Source organism: Diorhabda carinulata, unplaced genomic scaffold (genome assembly GCF_026250575.1).
Source record: "Diorhabda carinulata isolate Delta unplaced genomic scaffold, icDioCari1.1 Dcau_22, whole genome shotgun sequence".
In the NCBI taxonomy this organism is placed as follows: domain Eukaryota; kingdom Metazoa; phylum Arthropoda; class Insecta; order Coleoptera; family Chrysomelidae; genus Diorhabda; species Diorhabda carinulata.
Genome location: NW_026613967.1, coordinates 90790 through 116622, shown reverse-complemented (window position 1 = coordinate 116622; position 25833 = coordinate 90790). Strand labels below are relative to the sequence as shown.

At 32.7% G+C, this 25833-nt stretch overlaps 1 protein-coding gene across 1 annotated transcript; it reads right to left on the bottom strand.

Moving 5' to 3' along the window:
- Window positions 1–20455: 20455 nt before the first annotated feature.
- LOC130903295 (histone H1-like) lies at window positions 20456–21351 on the bottom strand (the record flags this gene model as incomplete). The annotated part of the gene is made up of 1 exon (XM_057815403.1): window positions 20456–21351. A coding segment is annotated over exon 1 (744 nt), but the record flags the coding sequence as incomplete, so codon positions are not given.
- Between the last annotated feature and the right edge of the window lie 4482 nt (window positions 21352–25833).

The following is a 25833-nucleotide window of genomic DNA, read 5'->3' as shown; positions in this document are numbered from 1 at the left end:
AATTTTTTGTTTAACAGTTAGTTTCGTCGCATCGGTTGCTTCATAGTTATCAATTGACTGAGTTCTATTTTTTTTTTTTTTGGAAAAAGAAAATATAAAAAAAATATGTCTGGACGTGGTAAAGGTGGTAAAGTAAAGGGAAAGGCAAAGTCTCGCTCAAACCGAGCTGGATTACAATTTCCTGTAGGACGTATACATCGTTTGTTGAGAAAAGGCAATTATGCAGAACGAGTCGGTGCCGGAGCTCCAGTATATTTGGCAGCTGTTATGGAATATTTGGCAGCCGAAGTACTCGAATTAGCAGGAAATGCTGCTAGAGATAACAAAAAGACCCGTATAATTCCAAGGCATTTACAATTAGCTATCAGAAACGATGAAGAATTGAATAAATTGTTGTCTGGAGTAACCATCGCACAAGGTGGTGTTCTTCCCAATATTCAAGCTGTACTTTTACCGAAAAAGACAGAAAAGAAAGCTTAATTCTTTATTCATTATATTATTTTTCTTTATTTTATCGAAATACATACATATGCATAAACCGGCCCTTTTAAGGGCCACAATTATTTTTTTTTATATATATATATAGAAAGAGATTATAATATAGATATATCATTTTATATATATATATATATATATATATATATATATATATATATATATATATATATATATATATATATATATATAGATTTATTGATTCGTTGATTTCTCTATTTTTTTTTTTGGTTGAGATAGAAGAGATTCTCGTGTAACGTGTACTGTTAGATAAAAAAAAAAAGAAGAAAAAAATGCCCTGATATATAAGAAAACTTATCATCTGTAATAATAACTGAAATTGTGGTTATGTGACTATTTTTAACATCGTTAATAGAAACGTTCGTACTAGAAACAAAAATTGTAAATAATGAGATAAAAATAAATAAAAGTTCCTCTACTCGCTTATTTTCTTATCTATTATGTATACATGTATGTAGTATGTATGTGCGTATCAATAAATGCGAGGTTGTTCTTATATATAAGAGAACAAACTAATGTGTAAGTTCTTTTTTTACTTACTTATTTATTTATTTTTTTTTTTAAATTTTCATATTCAAGCAAATTATGTTGTGGTTCTGAAAAGAACCGTTTTTTTTTTATATATACATATGCTATGGAAATGCAATAGAGGACATATTCTTCTACTTCACATATGAAAAATGAAAATTAACCACCAAAACCATATAAAGTACGACCTTGACGTTTTAAAGCATAAACAACATCCATAGCCGTTACCGTTTTTCTTTTAGCATGTTCAGTGTATGTTACGGCATCTCTAATAACATTTTCCAAAAACACTTTCAAAACTCCACGAGTTTCTTCGTAAATTAATCCCGATATACGTTTTACTCCTCCACGTCTAGCTAATCTTCTAATAGCAGGTTTGGTAATTCCTTGGATATTATCACGTAAAACTTTTCGGTGTCGTTTTGCACCCCCTTTTCCAAGTCCTTTACCACCTTTTCCACGACCGGTCATTATTTTTCTTTTGTTTTGTTTTTTCTATATACCTACTAAAACAATCCGATGATAACTTCGAAAAGACTTCAAAATACTGACCTAAGAATTTTCCCTAATCTCTTTATAATACCTATCGGCTCCGCCCATTAGAAAAAGTACGCACCAATCCCAGATTAGTACTCCGTAATGTTGGGCAAAGCTATAAAAGAAGGTCATAAATAAATTTATCTCATTCATTGTGTGTGTATCAAGCTGCTATAGCGGTTTAGTATATTGAAATTTCTTGTATACTTACAAAAAAAAAAAAAAAAAAATAAGATGGCTCGTACTAAACAAACGGCTAGAAAATCGACTGGAGGGAAAGCTCCTCGTAAACAATTAGCGACGAAAGCCGCTCGTAAAAGCGCACCAGCTACTGGAGGAGTAAAAAAACCTCATCGTTATAGGCCAGGTACAGTAGCTCTTCGTGAGATAAGACGTTATCAAAAGAGTACCGAATTACTTATTAGAAAATTGCCATTTCAACGATTAGTTCGTGAAATAGCACAAGATTTTAAAACAGATTTACGTTTTCAAAGTTCAGCGGTTATGGCTCTCCAGGAAGCTAGTGAGGCTTATTTGGTAGGTCTATTCGAAGATACTAATCTGTGTGCCATTCATGCTAAAAGAGTCACCATTATGCCCAAGGATATCCAATTGGCTAGAAGAATTCGCGGAGAACGAGCATAAATACAAAAAAAATTTTTTTTTTTTTTTTATAGAATTACATTTTATCTATTTGATAATAGATTTTTTGTTTTATATATATATATATAGTAAGTAAAAACGGTTCTTTTCAGAACCACAAATAATTTAACATTTATGATAGTAGTATAATATCTTAATATAAACATAGGTGTTCGTTTGAAAACATTGAAATATAAAAGGAAGATGTGATTGTTGATTGGATAAAGAAGACACACGCACGCACGCACGCACACACACACACACACACACACACACACACACACACACACACACACACACACACACACACACACACACGAAATAGAGAAAAATTATTATTTTTAACTAACAAATTTTAGACAATATCGACATATAATAATTGAATGTTTATAAAACACATTATATCTACTATATCCTAGGTAGGTCGAGACAAATCTAGAAGGTAACAACCTACAATTACATCGATCGATGAAAATATTTTATATAATATAACATATCAATTATTGAAACGAAATTCAAAAAATTCTTGTTTCATCAAAACAAACACATTTGTTTTTCATTTTCTTCATAAATAAATGAAAAAATTGTGGCCCTGATAAGGGCCATTTGTTATTATTGTCGATTGTCGTCGTACCCATCATCAGTCCGATAATACTTCTCGATTGTTGTACTATCTTTCTGTCAGAAAAAAAATATTCTTTTTATTTCTTCTTTTTAGGAGCGGCGGCGGCTTTTCTTGCTTTAGGAGAGGAACTGCTAGCAGCTGCTTTCGCAGTTTTCGGTTTTGGTGCTTTCGGCTTTTTCGTGGGACTGCCTTTATTGGATTTTTTTGCTTTAGTAGGATTCTTCGTTTTAATTTCGGATGATGCGGCACTGGCTGTATTGGAGGCGGCGGCGGCGGCGGCGGCGACTCCTCCTTTGGCCGAAGATTTTTTGTCCGTTTTTTTGGCAACTTTAACGCCTTTCTTATCAGTAATCGGTGTTGTTGTTGTCGTCGAAGTTTTTAAGGATGCCGCCGCTGCTGTACCTGTCGTTTTTTTGCCTTTATTAGATTTCTTAATACTTTTCGATTTATCTACTCCTCCTCCAATAATAGCATTTCGTTTTGCTGCTGTTACAATTTTCTTGGATTTAGTTACGCCTGTAGTAGAAACGGCTGTTTTCTTTTTCTTTTTGTCAATAGCATTCGTTTTAGCCGAAGTACCACCAGTTGAAGTTGCCGAAGCTAACTTGAATGATCCCGAAGCTCCTTTACCTTTAGTTTGTACCAAAGATCCCGATACTACAGATGCTTTCAAATATTTTTTGATGAATGGCGCTACTTTTTCTGCATCAACTTTGTAATTGGCAGCAATGTATTTTTTAATTGCTTGTAAAGATGAGCCTCCGCGTTCCTTTAAACCTTTGATCGCATTGTTTACCATTTCCGAAGTCGGTGGATGAGATGGTTTGGTCCTAGGATTTTTAGCTTTTTTTTCCTTTTTATTTATTGGAGACGACGAAACCTGCGGTGAATTAGACGCAGACGTTGCGGTTACAACCGAAGTTTGATTTTCTATATCCGCCATAACTACTAACAACCTTGTGTGTTATTATATCGTCGATAAACTACACTAAACTGATATAAAGAAAAAAAGAAAAAAAAATATTGGATGTAGTTTTATATTTCGTTATATAAAATTTCACCTCTATATATACACTTAGTAGTATAAAAGACTTTTAATTTTCCGCGTGTAATGAGTTACAAGAGTAGTCATTCAAATGAAGCGGACGGAAGACTGAACGAACGAATAGAACTAAGTTAAAAAACGAACCTCATAAACCAAACCAACCTCAAAAACCTTGGTTTCCTCGAGATTTTCGAATCGAATGTAATGAAAAAAATTGACGAAGAACTAACTAAGGTATACTTCGAACTTTCGCCGAGGTTTTACTATAATTTAATAACGGCTAATAACGTTTGTTATTAAAAAAAAGTACCACTTAAAAATGGTTAAAAATTTATTTCCGACGATGCTTAGCACTTTAGATATAATTTCGAAATTAAATAAAAGTCCTTCTTAAAATACAATGAACGTAAATAGAAACGTGTCTATTCACAATAATGACCAATATTTAAAAATATGAAAACCAATTGAAATAATACCGCAATTATCATTTGAATGGTGACATGTCTACCCTGACTTGCGCTACACGTTTCTACTATATGTTCGTAACTAATATATATTATTATGATTATTTTTCAATAAAAATCTTCCGACATACTAAATATAAGAAAAAAATATCAAATTTCAATATTGGAATCCGCGTATATTTCATTTTAGATATTGAATGATGGTAGTAGCAAATTATAATTATTACAATAGATTGATTGACTGATTAAATTTTCTTTAAACGAACTTTGCTCTATTCGCAAAATATGTCTGTCTATTACAATATTATTTAATATTTTATCCGACAATTTTTTTTACATTGTATAATATATTATTTTAGGAAATGAACATATTTTATTTAAAATTTCAAACCAATTTAGAAAGAACAAAAAAGAGTGTTTTTACTTTTAACAAAACTTCAAAGAAGCCACAAAAACTACTTTAACCAACGATAACCGACACCAACCGCTTTGTATGCTTTATTTTACCGACGGTCGAGTTTTTTTTTCCTTTAGCCGACAATGAATTAGTATATGAGACTTTTTAAAACAAAAGCGACGTTAGAAAGTTTTTTTATATAATATATATATATATATATATATATATATATATATATATATATATATATATAATTTTCAGTTAAGTGGAATATCATCTTTATTCATATTTAATAGAATTCAATTGAATTAAAGTCGTTCGTTCGTTCGTTGTTATCATATATAAATAACAAAAATAGTATTGTGGTTCTGAAAAGAACCGTTTTTTTTTTTTGGTCGATGATATTATTTAAGTAAATAAAATAAAAAATTTTCGGTCAATATAGTAGATGTGTTATATTTATTATTTAGAACTGGTATATTTGGTAACGGCTTTAGTTCCTTCACTGACTGCGTGTTTTGCTAATTCTCCGGGAAGCAATAATCTCACTGCAGTTTGAATTTCTCTACTTGTAATTGTTGAACGTTTATTATAATGAGCCAATCTGGATGCTTCGGCGGCGATACGTTCGAATATATCATTAACAAAACTATTCATTATACTCATAGCTTTACTCGATATACCGGTGTCAGGATGAACTTGCTTAAGTACTTTGTAAATGTAAATAGCATAACTTTCCTTCCTCCTTCTTTTTTTCTTTTTGTCGGCTTTCGAAATATTCTTTTGAGCCTTTCCGGCTTTTTTCGCTGCCTTTCCGCTAGCTTTTGGTGGCATTATTTCTCTTTAAAAAAAAAAAAATAATAGAAACACTTGGATAACGTACCGTATTTATCGAAAAGTGGATAAAATTAGAATTTACAGCACGCACAATTTTCCTCTCTTTTATATCAACGTACGTAATTGTAATAGGCTCCGCCCTTCTACGTTTGCGCGTTTGCTATAATTTCATTGGTAGGGCATGTTAATATAAATAGATAGGTCGAGTTTTAAATTTTTTGTTTAACAGTTAGTTTCGTCGCATCGGTTGCTTCATAGTTATCAATTGACTGAGTTCTATTTTTTTTTTTTTTTTTTTTGGAAAAAGAAAATATAAAAAAAATATGTCTGGACGTGGTAAAGGTGGTAAAGTAAAGGGAAAGGCAAAGTCTCGCTCAAACCGAGCTGGATTACAATTTCCTGTAGGACGTATACATCGTTTGTTGAGAAAAGGCAATTATGCAGAACGAGTCGGTGCCGGAGCTCCAGTATATTTGGCAGCTGTTATGGAATATTTGGCAGCCGAAGTACTCGAATTAGCAGGAAATGCTGCTAGAGATAACAAAAAGACCCGTATAATTCCAAGGCATTTACAATTAGCTATCAGAAACGATGAAGAATTGAATAAATTGTTGTCTGGAGTAACCATCGCACAAGGTGGTGTTCTTCCCAATATTCAAGCTGTACTTTTACCGAAAAAGACAGAAAAGAAAGCTTAATTCTTTATTCATTATATTATTTTTCTTTATTTTATCGAAATACATACATATGCATAAACCGGCCCTTTTAAGGGCCACAATTATTTTTTTTTATATATATATATAGAAAGAGATTATAATATAGATATATCATTTTATATATATATATATATATATATATATATATATATATATATATATATATATAGATTTATTGATTCGTTGATTTCTCTATTTTTTTTTTTGGTTGAGATAGAAGAGATTCTCGTGTAACGTGTACTGTTAGATAAAAAAAAAAAGAAGAAAAAAATGCCCTGATATATAAGAAAACTTATCATCTGTAATAATAACTGAAATTGTGGTTATGTGACTATTTTTAACATCGTTAATAGAAACGTTCGTACTAGAAACAAAAATTGTAAATAATGAGATAAAAATAAATAAAAGTTCCTCTACTCGCTTATTTTCTTATCTATTAGTATACATGTATGTAGTATGTATGTGCGTATCAATAAATGCGAGGTTGTTCTTATATATAAGAGAACAAACTAATGTGTAAGTTCTTTTTTTACTTACTTATTTATTTATTTTTTTTTTTAAATTTTCATATTCAAGCAAATTATGTTGTGGTTCTGAAAAGAACCGTTTTTTTTTTATATATACATATGCTATGGAAATGCAATAGAGGACATATTCTTCTACTTCACATATGAAAAATGAAAATTAACCACCAAAACCATATAAAGTACGACCTTGACGTTTTAAAGCATAAACAACATCCATAGCCGTTACCGTTTTTCTTTTAGCATGTTCAGTGTATGTTACGGCATCTCTAATAACATTTTCCAAAAACACTTTCAAAACTCCACGAGTTTCTTCGTAAATTAATCCCGATATACGTTTTACTCCTCCACGTCTAGCTAATCTTCTAATAGCAGGTTTGGTAATTCCTTGGATATTATCACGTAAAACTTTTCGGTGTCGTTTTGCACCCCCTTTTCCAAGTCCTTTACCACCTTTTCCACGACCGGTCATTATTTTTCTTTTGTTTTGTTTTTTCTATATACCTACTAAAACAATCCGATGATAACTTCGAAAAGACTTCAAAATACTGACCTAAGAATTTTCCCTAATCTCTTTATAATACCTATCGGCTCCGCCCATTAGAAAAAGTACGCACCAATCCCAGATTAGTACTCCGTAATGTTGGGCAAAGCTATAAAAGAAGGTCATAAATAAATTTATCTCATTCATTGTGTGTGTATCAAGCCTGCTATAGCGGTTTAGTATATTGAAATTTCTTGTATACTTACAAAAAAAAAAAAAAAAAAATAAGATGGCTCGTACTAAACAAACGGCTAGAAAATCGACTGGAGGGAAAGCTCCTCGTAAACAATTAGCGACGAAAGCCGCTCGTAAAAGCGCACCAGCTACTGGAGGAGTAAAAAAACCTCATCGTTATAGGCCAGGTACAGTAGCTCTTCGTGAGATAAGACGTTATCAAAAGAGTACCGAATTACTTATTAGAAAATTGCCATTTCAACGATTAGTTCGTGAAATAGCACAAGATTTTAAAACAGATTTACGTTTTCAAAGTTCAGCGGTTATGGCTCTCCAGGAAGCTAGTGAGGCTTATTTGGTAGGTCTATTCGAAGATACTAATCTGTGTGCCATTCATGCTAAAAGAGTCACCATTATGCCCAAGGATATCCAATTGGCTAGAAGAATTCGCGGAGAACGAGCATAAATACAAAAAAAATTTTTTTTTTTTTTTTATAGAATTACATTTTATCTATTTGATAATAGATTTTTTGTTTTATATATATATATATAGTAAGTAAAAACGGTTCTTTTCAGAACCACAAATAATTTAACATTTATGATAGTAGTATAATATCTTAATATAAACATAGGTGTTCGTTTGAAAACATTGAAATATAAAAGGAAGATGTGATTGTTGATTGGATAAAGAAGACACACGCACGCACGCACGCACGCACGCACGCACACACACACACACACACACACACACACACACACACACACACACACACACACACACACACACACACACACACACACACACACACACACACACACACACACACACACGAAATAGAGAAAAATTATTATTTTTAACTAACAAATTTTAGACAATATCGACATATAATAATTGAATGTTTATAAAACACATTATATCTACTATATCCTAGGTAGGTCGAGACAAATCTAGAAGGTAACAACCTACAATTACATCGATCGATGAAAATATTTTATATAATATAACATATCAATTATTGAAACGAAATTCAAAAAATTCTTGTTTCATCAAAACAAACACATTTGTTTTTCATTTTCTTCATAAATAAATGAAAAAATTGTGGCCCTGATAAGGGCCATTTGTTATTATTGTCGATTGTCGTCGTACCCATCATCAGTCCGATAATACTTCTCGATTGTTATTTCTTCTTTTTAGGAGCGGCGGCGGCTTTTCTTGCTTTAGGAGAGGAACTGCTAGCAGCTGCTTTCGCAGTTTTCGGTTTTGGTGCTTTCGGCTTTTTCGTGGGACTGCCTTTATTGGATTTTTTTGCTTTAGTAGGATTCTTCGTTTTAATTTCGGATGATGCGGCACTGGCTGTATTGGAGGCGGCGGCGGCGGCGGCGACTCCTCCTTTGGCCGAAGATTTTTTGTCCGTTTTTTTGGCAACTTTAACGCCTTTCTTATCAGTAATCGGTGTTGTTGTTGTCGTCGAAGTTTTTAAGGATGCCGCCGCTGCTGTACCTGTCGTTTTTTTGCCTTTATTAGATTTCTTAATACTTTTCGATTTATCTACTCCTCCTCCAATAATAGCATTTCGTTTTGCTGCTGTTACAATTTTCTTGGATTTAGTTACGCCTGTAGTAGAAGCGGCTGTTTTCTTTTTCTTTTTGTCAATAGCATTCGTTTTAGCCGAAGTACCACCAGTTGAAGTTGCCGAAGCTAACTTGAATGATCCCGAAGCTCCTTTACCTTTAGTTTGTACCAAAGATCCCGATACTACAGATGCTTTCAAATATTTTTTGATGAATGGCGCTACTTTTTCTGCATCAACTTTGTAATTGGCAGCAATGTATTTTTTAATTGCTTGTAAAGATGAGCCTCCGCGTTCCTTTAAACCTTTGATCGCATTGTTTACCATTTCCGAAGTCGGTGGATGAGATGGTTTGGTCCTAGGATTTTTAGCTTTTTTTTCCTTTTTATTTATTGGAGACGACGAAACCTGCGGTGAATTAGACGCAGACGTTGCGGTTACAACCGAAGTTTGATTTTCTATATCCGCCATAACTACTAACAACCTTGTGTGTTATTATATCGTCGATAAACTACACTAAACTGATATAAAGAAAAAAAGAAAAAAAAATATTGGATGTAGTTTTATATTTCGTTATATAAAATTTCACCTCTATATATACACTTAGTAGTATAAAAGACTTTTAATTTTCCGCGTGTAATGAGTTACAAGAGTAGTCATTCAAATGAAGCGGACGGAAGACTGAACGAACGAATAGAACTAAGTTAAAAAACGAACCTCATAAACCAAACCAACCTCAAAAACCTTGGTTTCCTCGAGATTTTCGAATCGAATGTAATGAAAAAAATTGACGAAGAACTAACTAAGGTATACTTCGAACTTTCGCCGAGGTTTTACTATAATTTAATAACGGCTAATAACGTTTGTTATTAAAAAAAAGTACCACTTAAAAATGGTTAAAAATTTATTTCCGACGATGCTTAGCACTTTAGATATAATTTCGAAATTAAATAAAAGTCCTTCTTAAAATACAATGAACGTAAATAGAAACGTGTCTATTCACAATAATGACCAATATTTAAAAATATGAAAACCAATTGAAATAATACCGCAATTATCATTTGAATGGTGACATGTCTACCCTGACTTGCGCTACACGTTTCTACTATATGTTCGTAACTAATATATATTATTATGAGTATTTTTCAATAAAAATCTTCCGACATACTAAATATAAGAAAAAAATATCAAATTTCAATATTGGAATCCGCGTATATTTCATTTTAGATATTGAATGATGGTAGTAGCAAATTATAATTATTACAATAGATTGATTGACTGATTAAATTTTCTTTAAACGAACTTTGCTCTATTCGCAAAATATGTCTGTCTATTACAATATTATTTAATATTTTATCCGACAATTTTTTTTACATTGTATAATATATTATTTTAGGAAATGAACATATTTTATTTAAAATTTCAAACCAATTTAGAAAGAACAAAAAAGAGTGTTTTTACTTTTAACAAAACTTCAAAGAAGCCACAAAAACTACTTTAACCAACGATAACCGACACCAACCGCTTTGTATGCTTTATTTTACCGACGGTCGAGTTTTTTTTTCCTTTAGCCGACAATGAATTAGTATATGAGACTTTTTAAAACAAAAGCGACGTTAGAAAGTTTTTTTATATAATATATATATATATATATATATATATATATATATATATATATATATATATAATTTTCAGTTAAGTGGAATATCATCTTTATTCATATTTAATAGAATTCAATTGAATTAAAGTCGTTCGTTCGTTCGTTGTTATCATATATAAATAACAAAAATAGTATTGTGGTTCTGAAAAGAACCGTTTTTTTTTTTTGGTCGATGATATTATTTAAGTAAATAAAATAAAAAATTTTCGGTCAATATAGTAGATGTGTTATATTTATTATTTAGAACTGGTATATTTGGTAACGGCTTTAGTTCCTTCACTGACTGCGTGTTTTGCTAATTCTCCGGGAAGCAATAATCTCACTGCAGTTTGAATTTCTCTACTTGTAATTGTTGAACGTTTATTATAATGAGCCAATCTGGATGCTTCGGCGGCGATACGTTCGAATATATCATTAACAAAACTATTCATTATACTCATAGCTTTACTCGATATACCGGTGTCAGGATGAACTTGCTTAAGTACTTTGTAAATGTAAATAGCATAACTTTCCTTCCTCCTTCTTTTTTTCTTTTTGTCGGCTTTCGAAATATTCTTTTGAGCCTTTCCGGCTTTTTTCGCTGCCTTTCCGCTAGCTTTTGGTGGCATTATTTCTCTTTAAAAAAAAAAAATAATAGAAACACTTGGATAACGTACCGTATTTATCGAAAAGTGGATAAAATTAGAATTTACAGCACGCACAATTTTCCTCTCTTTTATATCAACGTACGTAATTGTAATAGGCTCCGCCCTTCTACGTTTGCGCGTTTGCTATAATTTCATTGGTAGGGCATGTTAATATAAATAGATAGGTCGAGTTTTAAATTTTTTGTTTAACAGTTAGTTTCGTCGCATCGGTTGCTTCATAGTTATCAATTGACTGAGTTCTATTTTTTTTTTTTTTGGAAAAAGAAAATATAAAAAAAATATGTCTGGACGTGGTAAAGGTGGTAAAGTAAAGGGAAAGGCAAAGTCTCGCTCAAACCGAGCTGGATTACAATTTCCTGTAGGACGTATACATCGTTTGTTGAGAAAAGGCAATTATGCAGAACGAGTCGGTGCCGGAGCTCCAGTATATTTGGCAGCTGTTATGGAATATTTGGCAGCCGAAGTACTCGAATTAGCAGGAAATGCTGCTAGAGATAACAAAAAGACCCGTATAATTCCAAGGCATTTACAATTAGCTATCAGAAACGATGAAGAATTGAATAAATTGTTGTCTGGAGTAACCATCGCACAAGGTGGTGTTCTTCCCAATATTCAAGCTGTACTTTTACCGAAAAAGACAGAAAAGAAAGCTTAATTCTTTATTCATTATATTATTTTTCTTTATTTTATCGAAATACATACATATGCATAAACCGGCCCTTTTAAGGGCCACAATTATTTTTTTTTATATATATATAGAAAGAGATTATAATATAGATATATCATTTTATATATATATATATATATATATATATATATATATATATATATATATATATAGATTTATTGATTCGTTGATTTCTCTATTTTTTTTTTTGGTTGAGATAGAAGAGATTCTCGTGTAACGTGTACTGTTAGATAAAAAAAAAAGAAGAAAAAAATGCCCTGATATATAAGAAAACTTATCATCTGTAATAATAACTGAAATTGTGGTTATGTGACTATTTTTAACATCGTTAATAGAAACGTTCGTACTAGAAACAAAAATTGTAAATAATGAGATAAAAATAAATAAAAGTTCCTCTACTCGCTTATTTTCTTATCTATTATTATACATGTATGTAGTATGTATGTGCGTATCAATAAATGCGAGGTTGTTCTTATATATAAGAGAACAAACTAATGTGTAAGTTCTTTTTTTACTTACTTATTTATTTATTTTTTTTTTTAAATTTTCATATTCAAGCAAATTATGTTGTGGTTCTGAAAAGAACCGTTTTTTTTTTATATATACATATGCTATGGAAATGCAATAGAGGACATATTCTTCTACTTCACATATGAAAAATGAAAATTAACCACCAAAACCATATAAAGTACGACCTTGACGTTTTAAAGCATAAACAACATCCATAGCCGTTACCGTTTTTCTTTTAGCATGTTCAGTGTATGTTACGGCATCTCTAATAACATTTTCCAAAAACACTTTCAAAACTCCACGAGTTTCTTCGTAAATTAATCCCGATATACGTTTTACTCCTCCACGTCTAGCTAATCTTCTAATAGCAGGTTTGGTAATTCCTTGGATATTATCACGTAAAACTTTTCGGTGTCGTTTTGCACCCCCTTTTCCAAGTCCTTTACCACCTTTTCCACGACCGGTCATTATTTTTCTTTTGTTTTGTTTTTTCTATATACCTACTAAAACAATCCGATGATAACTTCGAAAAGACTTCAAAATACTGACCTAAGAATTTTCCCTAATCTCTTTATAATACCTATCGGCTCCGCCCATTAGAAAAAGTACGCACCAATCCCAGATTAGTACTCCGTAATGTTGGGCAAAGCTATAAAAGAAGGTCATAAATAAATTTATCTCATTCATTGTGTGTGTATCAAGCTGCTATAGCGGTTTAGTATATTGAAATTTCTTGTATACTTACAAAAAAAAAAAAAAAATAAGATGGCTCGTACTAAACAAACGGCTAGAAAATCGACTGGAGGGAAAGCTCCTCGTAAACAATTAGCGACGAAAGCCGCTCGTAAAAGCGCACCAGCTACTGGAGGAGTAAAAAAACCTCATCGTTATAGGCCAGGTACAGTAGCTCTTCGTGAGATAAGACGTTATCAAAAGAGTACCGAATTACTTATTAGAAAATTGCCATTTCAACGATTAGTTCGTGAAATAGCACAAGATTTTAAAACAGATTTACGTTTTCAAAGTTCAGCGGTTATGGCTCTCCAGGAAGCTAGTGAGGCTTATTTGGTAGGTCTATTCGAAGATACTAATCTGTGTGCCATTCATGCTAAAAGAGTCACCATTATGCCCAAGGATATCCAATTGGCTAGAAGAATTCGCGGAGAACGAGCATAAATACAAAAAAAATTTTTTTTTTTTTTTTATAGAATTACATTTTATCTATTTGATAATAGATTTTTTGTTTTATATATATATATATAGTAAGTAAAAACGGTTCTTTTCAGAACCACAAATAATTTAACATTTATGATAGTAGTATAATATCTTAATATAAACATAGGTGTTCGTTTGAAAACATTGAAATATAAAAGGAAGATGTGATTGTTGATTGGATAAAGAAGACACACGCACGCACGCACGCACGCACGCACGCACACACACACACACACACACACACACACACACACACACACACACACACACACACACACACACACACACACGAAATAGAGAAAAATTATTATTTTTAACTAACAAATTTTAGACAATATCGACATATAATAATTGAATGTTTATAAAACACATTATATCTACTATATCCTAGGTAGGTCGAGACAAATCTAGAAGGTAACAACCTACAATTACATCGATCGATGAAAATATTTTATATAATATAACATATCAATTATTGAAACGAAATTCAAAAAATTCTTGTTTCATCAAAACAAACACATTTGTTTTTCATTTTCTTCATAAATAAATGAAAAAATTGTGGCCCTGATAAGGGCCATTTGTTATTATTGTCGATTGTCGTCGTACCCATCATCAGTCCGATAATACTTCTCGATTGTTGTACTATCTTTCTGTCAGAAAAAAAATATTCTTTTTATTTCTTCTTTTTAGGAGCGGCGGCGGCTTTTCTTGCTTTAGGAGAGGAACTGCTAGCAGCTGCTTTCGCAGTTTTCGGTTTTGGTGCTTTCGGCTTTTTCGTGGGACTGCCTTTATTGGATTTTTTTGCTTTAGTAGGATTCTTCGTTTTAATTTCGGATGATGCGGCACTGGCTGTATTGGAGGCGGCGGCGGCGGCGGCGACTCCTCCTTTGGCCGAAGATTTTTTGTCCGTTTTTTTGGCAACTTTAACGCCTTTCTTATCAGTAATCGGTGTTGTTGTTGTCGTCGAAGTTTTTAAGGATGCCGCCGCTGCTGTACCTGTCGTTTTTTTGCCTTTATTAGATTTCTTAATACTTTTCGATTTATCTACTCCTCCTCCAATAATAGCATTTCGTTTTGCTGCTGTTACAATTTTCTTGGATTTAGTTACGCCTGTAGTAGAAGCGGCTGTTTTCTTTTTCTTTTTGTCAATAGCATTCGTTTTAGCCGAAGTACCACCAGTTGAAGTTGCCGAAGCTAACTTGAATGATCCCGAAGCTCCTTTACCTTTAGTTTGTACCAAAGATCCCGATACTACAGATGCTTTCAAATATTTTTTGATGAATGGCGCTACTTTTTCTGCATCAACTTTGTAATTGGCAGCAATGTATTTTTTAATTGCTTGTAAAGATGAGCCTCCGCGTTCCTTTAAACCTTTGATCGCATTGTTTACCATTTCCGAAGTCGGTGGATGAGATGGTTTGGTCCTAGGATTTTTAGCTTTTTTTTCCTTTTTATTTATTGGAGACGACGAAACCTGCGGTGAATTAGACGCAGACGTTGCGGTTACAACCGAAGTTTGATTTTCTATATCCGCCATAACTACTAACAACCTTGTGTGTTATTATATCGTCGATAAACTACACTAAACTGATATAAAGAAAAAAAGAAAAAAAAATATTGGATGTAGTTTTATATTTCGTTATATAAAATTTCACCTCTATATATACACTTAGTAGTATAAAAGACTTTTAATTTTCCGCGTGTAATGAGTTACAAGAGTAGTCATTCAAATGAAGCGGACGGAAGACTGAACGAACGAATAGAACTAAGTTAAAAAACGAACCTCATAAACCAAACCAACCTCAAAAACCTTGGTTTCCTCGAGATTTTCGAATCGAATGTAATGAAAAAAATTGACGAAGAACTAACTAAGGTATACTTCGAACTTTCGCCGAGGTTTTACTATAATTTAATAACGGCTAATAACGTTTGTTATTAAAAAAAAGTACCACTTAAAAATGGTTAAAAATTTATTTCCGACGATGCTTAGCACTTTAGATATAATTTCGAAATTAAATAAAAGTCCTTCTTAAAATACAATGAACGTAAATAGAAACGTGTCTATTCACAATAATGACCAATATTTAAAAATATGAAAACCAATTGAAATAATACCGCAATTATCATTTGAATGGTGACATGTCTACCCTGACTTGCGCTACACGTTTCTACTATATGTTCGTAACTAATATATATTATTATGAGTATTTTTCAATAAAAATCTTCCGACATACTAAATATAAGAAAAAAATATCAAATTTCAATATTGGAATCCGCGTATATTTCATTTTAGATATTGAATGATGGTAGTAGCAAATTATAATTATTACAATAGATTGATTGACTGATTAAATTTTCTTTAAACGAACTTTGCTCTATTCGCAAAATATGTCTGTCTATTACAATATTATTTAATATTTTATCCGACAATTTTTTTTACATTGTATAATATATTATTTTAGGAAATGAACATATTTTATTTAAAATTTCAAACCAATTTAGAAAGAACAAAAAAGAGTGTTTTTACTTTTAACAAAACTTCAAAGAAGCCACAAAAACTACTTTAACCAACGATAACCGACACCAACCGCTTTGTATGCTTTATTTTACCGACGGTCGAGTTTTTTTTTCCTTTAGCCGACAATGAATTAGTATATGAGACTTTTTAAAACAAAAGCGACGTTAGAAAGTTTTTTTATATAATATATATATATATATATATATATATATATATATATATATATATATATATATATATATATATATAATTTTCAGTTAAGTGGAATATCATCTTTATTCATATTTAATAGAATTCAATTGAATTAAAGTCGTTCGTTCGTTCGTTGTTATCATATATAAATAACAAAAATAGTATTGTGGTTCTGAAAAGAACCGTTTTTTTTTTTTGGTCGATGATATTATTTAAGTAAATAAAATAAAAAATTTTCGGTCAATATAGTAGATGTGTTATATTTATTATTTAGAACTGGTATATTTGGTAACGGCTTTAGTTCCTTCACTGACTGCGTGTTTTGCTAATTCTCCGGGAAGCAATAATCTCACTGCAGTTTGAATTTCTCTACTTGTAATTGTTGAACGTTTATTATAATGAGCCAATCTGGATGCTTCGGCGGCGATACGTTCGAATATATCATTAACAAAACTATTCATTATACTCATAGCTTTACTCGATATACCGGTGTCAGGATGAACTTGCTTAAGTACTTTGTAAATGTAAATAGCATAACTTTCCTTCCTCCTTCTTTTTTTCTTTTTGTCGGCTTTCGAAATATTCTTTTGAGCCTTTCCGGCTTTTTTCGCTGCCTTTCCGCTAGCTTTTGGTGGCATTATTTCTCTTTAAAAAAAAAAAATAATAGAAACACTTGGATAACGTACCGTATTTATCGAAAAGTGGATAAAATTAGAATTTACAGCACGCACAATTTTCCTCTCTTTTATATCAACGTACGTAATTGTAATAGGCTCCGCCCTTCTACGTTTGCGCGTTTGCTATAATTTCATTGGTAGGGCATGTTAATATAAATAGATAGGTCGAGTTTTAAATTTTTTGTTTAACAGTTAGTTTCGTCGCATCGGTTGCTTCATAGTTATCAATTGACTGAGTTCTATTTTTTTTTTTTTTGGAAAAAGAAAATATAAAAAAAATATGTCTGGACGTGGTAAAGGTGGTAAAGTAAAGGGAAAGGCAAAGTCTCGCTCAAACCGAGCTGGATTACAATTTCCTGTAGGACGTATACATCGTTTGTTGAGAAAAGGCAATTATGCAGAACGAGTCGGTGCCGGAGCTCCAGTATATTTGGCAGCTGTTATGGAATATTTGGCAGCCGAAGTACTCGAATTAGCAGGAAATGCTGCTAGAGATAACAAAAAGACCCGTATAATTCCAAGGCATTTACAATTAGCTATCAGAAACGATGAAGAATTGAATAAATTGTTGTCTGGAGTAACCATCGCACAAGGTGGTGTTCTTCCCAATATTCAAGCTGTACTTTTACCGAAAAAGACAGAAAAGAAAGCTTAATTCTTTATTCATTATATTATTTTTCTTTATTTTATCGAAATACATACATATGCATAAACCGGCCCTTTTAAGGGCCACAATTATTTTTTTTTATATATATATATAGAAAGAGATTATAATATAGATATATCATATATATATATATATATATATATATATATATATATATATATATATATATATATATATAGATTTATTGATTCGTTGATTTCTCTATTTTTTTTTTTGGTTGAGATAGAAGAGATTCTCGTGTAACGTGTACTGTTAGATAAAAAAAAAAGAAGAAAAAAATGCCCTGATATATAAGAAAACTTATCATCTGTAATAATAACTGAAATTGTGGTTATGTGACTATTTTTAACATCGTTAATAGAAACGTTCGTACTAGAAACAAAAATTGTAAATAATGAGATAAAAATAAATAAAAGTTCCTCTACTCGCTTATTTTCTTATCTATTATGTATACATGTATGTAGTATGTATGTGCGTATCAATAAATGCGAGGTTGTTCTTATATATAAGAGAACAAACTAATGTGTAAGTTCTTTTTTTACTTACTTATTTATTTATTTTTTTTTTTAAATTTTCATATTCAAGCAAATTATGTTGTGGTTCTGAAAAGAACCGTTTTTTTTTTATATATACATATGCTATGGAAATGCAATAGAGGACATATTCTTCTACTTCACATATGAAAAATGAAAATTAACCACCAAAACCATATAAAGTACGACCTTGACGTTTTAAAGCATAAACAACATCCATAGCCGTTACCGTTTTTCTTTTAGCATGTTCAGTGTATGTTACGGCATCTCTAATAACATTTTCCAAAAACACTTTCAAAACTCCACGAGTTTCTTCGTAAATTAATCCCGATATACGTTTTACTCCTCCACGTCTAGCTAATCTTCTAATAGCAGGTTTGGTAATTCCTTGGATATTATCACGTAAAACTTTTCGGTGTCGTTTTGCACCCCCTTTTCCAAGTCCTTTACCACCTTTTCCACGACCGGTCATTATTTTTCTTTTGTTTTGTTTTTTCTATATACCTACTAAAACAATCCGATGATAACTTCGAAAAGACTTCAAAATACTGACCTAAGAATTTTCCCTAATCTCTTTATAATACCTATCGGCTCCGCCCATTAGAAAAAGTACGCACCAATCCCAGATTAGTACTCCGTAATGTTGGGCAAAGCTATAAAAGAAGGTCATAAATAAATTTATCTCATTCATTGTGTGTGTATCAAGCTGCTATAGCGGTTTAGTATATTGAAATTTCTTGTATACTTACAAAAAAAAAAAAAAAATAAGATGGCTCGTACTAAACAAACGGCTAGAAAATCGACTGGAGGGAAAGCTCCTCGTAAACAATTAGCGACGAAAGCCGCTCGTAAAAGCGCACCAGCTACTGGAGGAGTAAAAAAACCTCATCGTTATAGGCCAGGTACAGTAGCTCTTCGTGAGATAAGACGTTATCAAAAGAGTACCGAATTACTTATTAGAAAATTGCCATTTCAACGATTAGTTCGTGAAATAGCACAAGATTTTAAAACAGATTTACGTTTTCAAAGTTCAGCGGTTATGGCTCTCCAGGAAGCTAGTGAGGCTTATTTGGTAGGTCTATTCGAAGATACTAATCTGTGTGCCATTCATGCTAAAAGAGTCACCATTATGCCCAAGGATATCCAATTGGCTAGAAGAATTCGCGGAGAACGAGCATAAATACAAAAAAAATTTTTTTTTTTTTTTTATAGAATTACATTTTATCTATTTGATAATAGATTTTTTGTTTTATATATATATATATAGTAAGTAAAAACGGTTCTTTTCAGAACCACAAATAATTTAACATTTATGATAGTAGTATAATATCTTAATATAAACATAGGTGTTCGTTTGAAAACATTGAAATATAAAAGGAAGATGTGATTGTTGATTGGATAAAGAAGACACACGCACGCACGCACGCACGCACGCACGCACGCACACACACACACACACACACACACACACACACACACACACACACACACACACACACACACACACACACACACACACACACACGAAATAGAGAAAAATTATTATTTTTAACTAACAAATTTTAGACAATATCGACATATAATAATTGAATGTTTATAAAACACATTATATCTACTATATCCTAGGTAGGTCGAGACAAATCTAGAAGGTAACAACCTACAATTACATCGATCGATGAAAATATTTTATATAATATAACATATCAATTATTGAAACGAAATTCAAAAAATTCTTGTTTCATCAAAACAAACACATTTGTTTTTCATTTTCTTCATAAATAAATGAAAAAATTGTGGCCCTGATAAGGGCCATTTGTTATTATTGTCGATTGTCGTCGTACCCATCATCAGTCCGATAATACTTCTCGATTGTTGTACTATCTTTCTGTCAGAAAAAAAATATTCTTTTTATTTCTTCTTTTTAGGAGCGGCGGCGGCTTTTCTTGCTTTAGGAGAGGAACTGCTAGCAGCTGCTTTCGCAGTTTTCGGTTTTGGTGCTTTCGGCTTTTTCGTGGGACTGCCTTTATTGGATTTTTTTGCTTTAGTAGGATTCTTCGTTTTAATTTCGGATGATGCGGCACTGGCTGTATTGGAGGCGGCGGCGGCGGCGGCGACTCCTCCTTTGGCCGAAGATTTTTTGTCCGTTTTTTTGGCAACTTTAACGCCTTTCTTATCAGTAATCGGTGTTGTTGTTGTCGTCGAAGTTTTTAAGGATGCCGCCGCTGCTGTACCTGTCGTTTTTTTGCCTTTATTAGATTTCTTAATACTTTTCGATTTATCTACTCCTCCTCCAATAATAGCATTTCGTTTTGCTGCTGTTACAATTTTCTTGGATTTAGTTACGCCTGTAGTAGAAGCGGCTGTTTTCTTTTTCTTTTTGTCAATAGCATTCGTTTTAGCCGAAGTACCACCAGTTGAAGTTGCCGAAGCTAACTTGAATGATCCCGAAGCTCCTTTACCTTTAGTTTGTACCAAAGATCCCGATACTACAGATGCTTTCAAATATTTTTTGATGAATGGCGCTACTTTTTCTGCATCAACTTTGTAATTGGCAGCAATGTATTTTTTAATTGCTTGTAAAGATGAGCCTCCGCGTTCCTTTAAACCTTTGATCGCATTGTTTACCATTTCCGAAGTCGGTGGATGAGATGGTTTGGTCCTAGGATTTTTAGCTTTTTTTTCCTTTTTATTTATTGGAGACGACGAAACCTGCGGTGAATTAGACGCAGACGTTGCGGTTACAACCGAAGTTTGATTTTCTATATCCGCCATAACTACTAACAACCTTGTGTGTTATTATATCGTCGATAAACTACACTAAACTGATATAAAGAAAAAAAGAAAAAAAAATATTGGATGTAGTTTTATATTTCGTTATATAAAATTTCACCTCTATATATACACTTAGTAGTATAAAAGACTTTTAATTTTCCGCGTGTAATGAGTTACAAGAGTAGTCATTCAAATGAAGCGGACGGAAGACTGAACGAACGAATAGAACTAAGTTAAAAAACGAACCTCATCATTCTCGAGTCAGCTACTGAGGAGAGAACACGCGTTTAACGATTGTTTTGTAATCTGTATAGTGATATATTTTACGACCAGTATAAACCTCAAGCAAAGTGTACCCCCTCATAATTATTACTATTCAATATTATAGTTAATCTATTGGTCTAATTGAAAACCTACGCATAGATTTACTAAGTCTACCTTCGCCCCCCATCACGGGGACTACACCGTACCCCACCGAGTATACACGAAGGTTGAGGGAAAAAATACAAAAACTTAATGTGCAAAAACCAGAAATATTCTCTAGCGAAAATCTCAATATTGATAAAAATGTGCGTGTTAATAGAACAATAGTGTCAGTGAAAACGTCACCGAAAAGAAGATATAAAGGTACGTTAAAACATAAGACAATAACAAAAACTAATAAAATAAAAAGACTTACAAAAACCAACACACATAAAACGGTTCCTAAGATAAGTGTACGGGAATCTAGTCGTAGTTTTGATCCCGACGTTCCACGTCGCAGTGCCGATACTACAGATGAAAATTCACTGTCAAAATACTCTTCAGAAATCAATAGAATAAAAAAGAAAACTTCAGAATTAAAATTAAAAAACAAAAATTTTCTAAAACTAGTTTATATTGATGAAGATTTTTTGACTGAAGATAAAACAAATAAAACTGATAGTTTGGAAACGATAATTATTCCAAAACAGTGTTTAGAAACAATCGACGTATCGTCGCTATCTAAATGTATTGAGTTGACCAACAACCAACCATCTAAAGCAAAGTGTTCAGAAGTTAACATCGAAAAGTGTCCAGAACAAATAAACAAAAACATTAACAAGTGTTCAGAAAACAAAAATATCACTTGCGATAGTGATATAATAGGACTAAAGTCTTTCAACTCTGAGTTGTCAATTCCTGTGTGTAGAGGCAGTTCGGCCAATAATACCTCCACACCGGATAGATCATTAAACAAAGTTACACAAACAAAAGTACAAATGGAAGAAGATACTATAGGATCACAGCGCAGTGACTCATCAGAGGAAGACATAAGCTCAAAGAGATCGACAAACGTCCCTGAAACAACAACAATTCAAGCACAAATACATAAACCTGCTAATCTCTCATGGGGGCAGGAAGTTGAAGACGCTGAAAATACTGGCGTTGGAATAACAACCGACAATTTCACGTCGCAATACGAGAAAATTGTTAAGAAAAATTCTAAAATAACTGCTAGAAAACTAAATATGTCTAGTGCGAATCAACAAAAAGTAGACATAAACGCAATCCAGACAATCACCACAAATGAACCCATGGACACTAGAGACGTCACACCACCGGGATTCGAAAAACCCAAAAAATGTGTATCTTTCAATAAAATACTGAGTCAGACAAACAAACAAGCCACAATCGAAACACACAACAATTACGATACGCTATCTGAACTCTCTGAAGACGAGAAACAAACTACATTCAAAACACAAAAGAAAAGGAAGAAAACTCACTTCAGAAAGTTCAATAACTCCGGTGTTTCCAGCGATGATGACGACACAGGCATCCAAGAGAATAAACGTACAAAAGCAGCCTCCAAAATCTCTAAGAAACTCACCGCATGCCCACCAATAGTAATTGACGGAAACGTTTCACACCACAGGCATATGGTAAACAGAATAACAGAAGAAGTCAAAAACCCATTCGAACTTAAGTACACAAACAATTCAACAATCGTATTCACCAAAGATGCTAGCGACTTTGAGAATTTGAAAAAAACACTGAAACGGGAAAAAATTCAATTTCACACTTACTCCAGACGAGAAGACAAAACACACGCATTCGTACTAAGAGGCCTAGCAGAAGGGCTACACATCATTGACATCCGAGAAGAGCTTGAAAAAATTCATAAAATTCAAATTAAGGACATTTATCGTATGACAACGAAGGGTCGCCCCCTTTATTTAGTTATTACAGACTCCAAAATTACTCTGGACTACCTGAATAAAACGGTAAGAGTAATCGAACACACAAGGGTTGTATGGGAACATAGAAGACAAAACAAACCAATCATACAATGCCACATCTGTCAGCTCTGGGGCCACGCTACCTCAAATTGCGGTAGAACGCCGAGATGCCTAAAATGCGCGGGGCAACATCTTACACCAGAATGTGTTAAAGAAAGATCGCTTCCTGCCCGGTGCGCCAACTGCAGAGGAGATCACCCTGCAAACGCAGAAATTTGTCCAGAATTCATAAAAAGGAAAATATGGCTTGAAGAAAAGAAATCAATCAATCTAAAATCCAAAACCACCACCACCACCACAAAATATATCCCAGCTCCTATTCCAACAAACAACCCATGGACAAAAAGAAACAACAATGAAGATTTTCCCAGCCTCCCATCCAAAAACATCCCCCAAACGACCCCCCAAAATGAACAGCCTCAAATACAATCAAAAACAACAAACGCTCAACCCAGACCACCCAACAACGATATAACCAAATTCACCGAGCTGAACAACATGTTCAAAGAACTTCACTCCTTGGTAAACTTGGACGAACTTAGCAGAGCCGTTGCTGATCTACTAGAAGAAATGAAGAAGGCAAACAATAAAATGGAGAAATTCACGATCTACAATAACTTTGTTACAAATATAGACAACTATGACATCTAGACAGGTAGGTGGTAGAACAGTATTTCAAAAACGATTTAATCTTAAAATTATATTCTGTAATGTACGTGGAGTTTATAGCAAACTCCATCTCATTAGACATTTTCTCGACATTCACAAACCAGATATTTTCTTTCTTATCGAGACACTTCTTAAACCAAATAAATCAATTAACTTTGGAAACCCAGAATATCGTCTCATTAGACAAGACCGCCCCGCCGATGCCAACGGTGGTGGTATCGCATTGTTAATCAAAAAAGGCACAAATTTCCAACTCTTGCAACAAAATAATACATCAATTGAACATATCCCAATACTCTTAGATAATAAAATTAAAATAGTCGGTGTCTATAATCCTCCCGGTAATACGTTAAAAGAATTGGACTTTCACAATATCACAAAAACACACAACAAAGTTCTGATAGTAGGTGATCTCAATTGTCGACATCCACTGTGGGATCATTACGCTAAACTCCCTAATAAAAACGGAAATACTCTTTTGAAATTTTGTGACAATTCTGATTGTATTATATTCAATACTGATGAACCAACGCATTTTCCATACGCAAACTTCACTCCCAGCACACTCGACATAGCCATAGGGAAAAACATTAACAACATACACAAAATAAAAACACTAACAGACTTCAACTCCGATCACGATCCTGTCCTTATCCATCTGAAACTTTCACACAATATACATAACCCTGTCATTACAAAAACATACGATTACAACACTACAAGCTGGGTAAAATTTAGAAAACACATAAATGAAAACATCACAATAACAGACAAAATAGAAAATACACAACACTTAACAAAGATAATCGGAAATCTTCAAAATATTATCATCACAGCAAGAAATCAATCAACTATATTAAAACCAAAAACCCAATTCCATAATACTCTCCCAGATCACATCATACAAACAATACACGAGAAAAACAAAATAAGGAGAAAATGGCAACAAACTAGGCGCGATAACGATCATTCACTACTAAAACACTATCAACACACAATAAACAACTTGATAAAAGAACACAAAAACAACGAATGGTCCAATTTGTTGAACACCTTACAACCAGAAAACAACTCGCTATGGAAAATCGCGAAACGTCTCAGATTCAAACAAAATAAATTTAATAAAATTATTAGTAACGGACATACGTTTACTAATGAAATCGAAATAGCGGAAAAGTTCGGAGAGTATTTTCAAAACAACTTTATAAATTATTCACAACACACACAATACCATCAAAATATCACACAATCAGTTCATCAATACCTGAATTCATTAAACACTTTAAATACACAAAACTTAACAACTTGTACAGAAGTTTACAACACAATACAACAATTAAAAAATAAAACAGCCCCGGGATCAGACGGGATACCTAACATTTTACTCAAAAATATACCAAAAAAAGCAATAGTACAACTTACATACATAATAAATTTCATTATTAAAACTGGTCAATACCCGGATATGCTCAAGATTGCCAACATCATACCAATAATCAAAGCTAACAAACAACCATGTTATGTGGATAGCTACAGACCAATTTCCCTACTGAATAATATAGCAAAGGTAATTGATAAAATAATCCTTAAAAGATTACAAAATTTCATAGATAAACATAACACTATACCTTCCGAGCAATACGGATTCAGAAGCGGTCACAGCACAGTGGCTCAAATCATCAGAGTTTTAAATTATATTAGAGA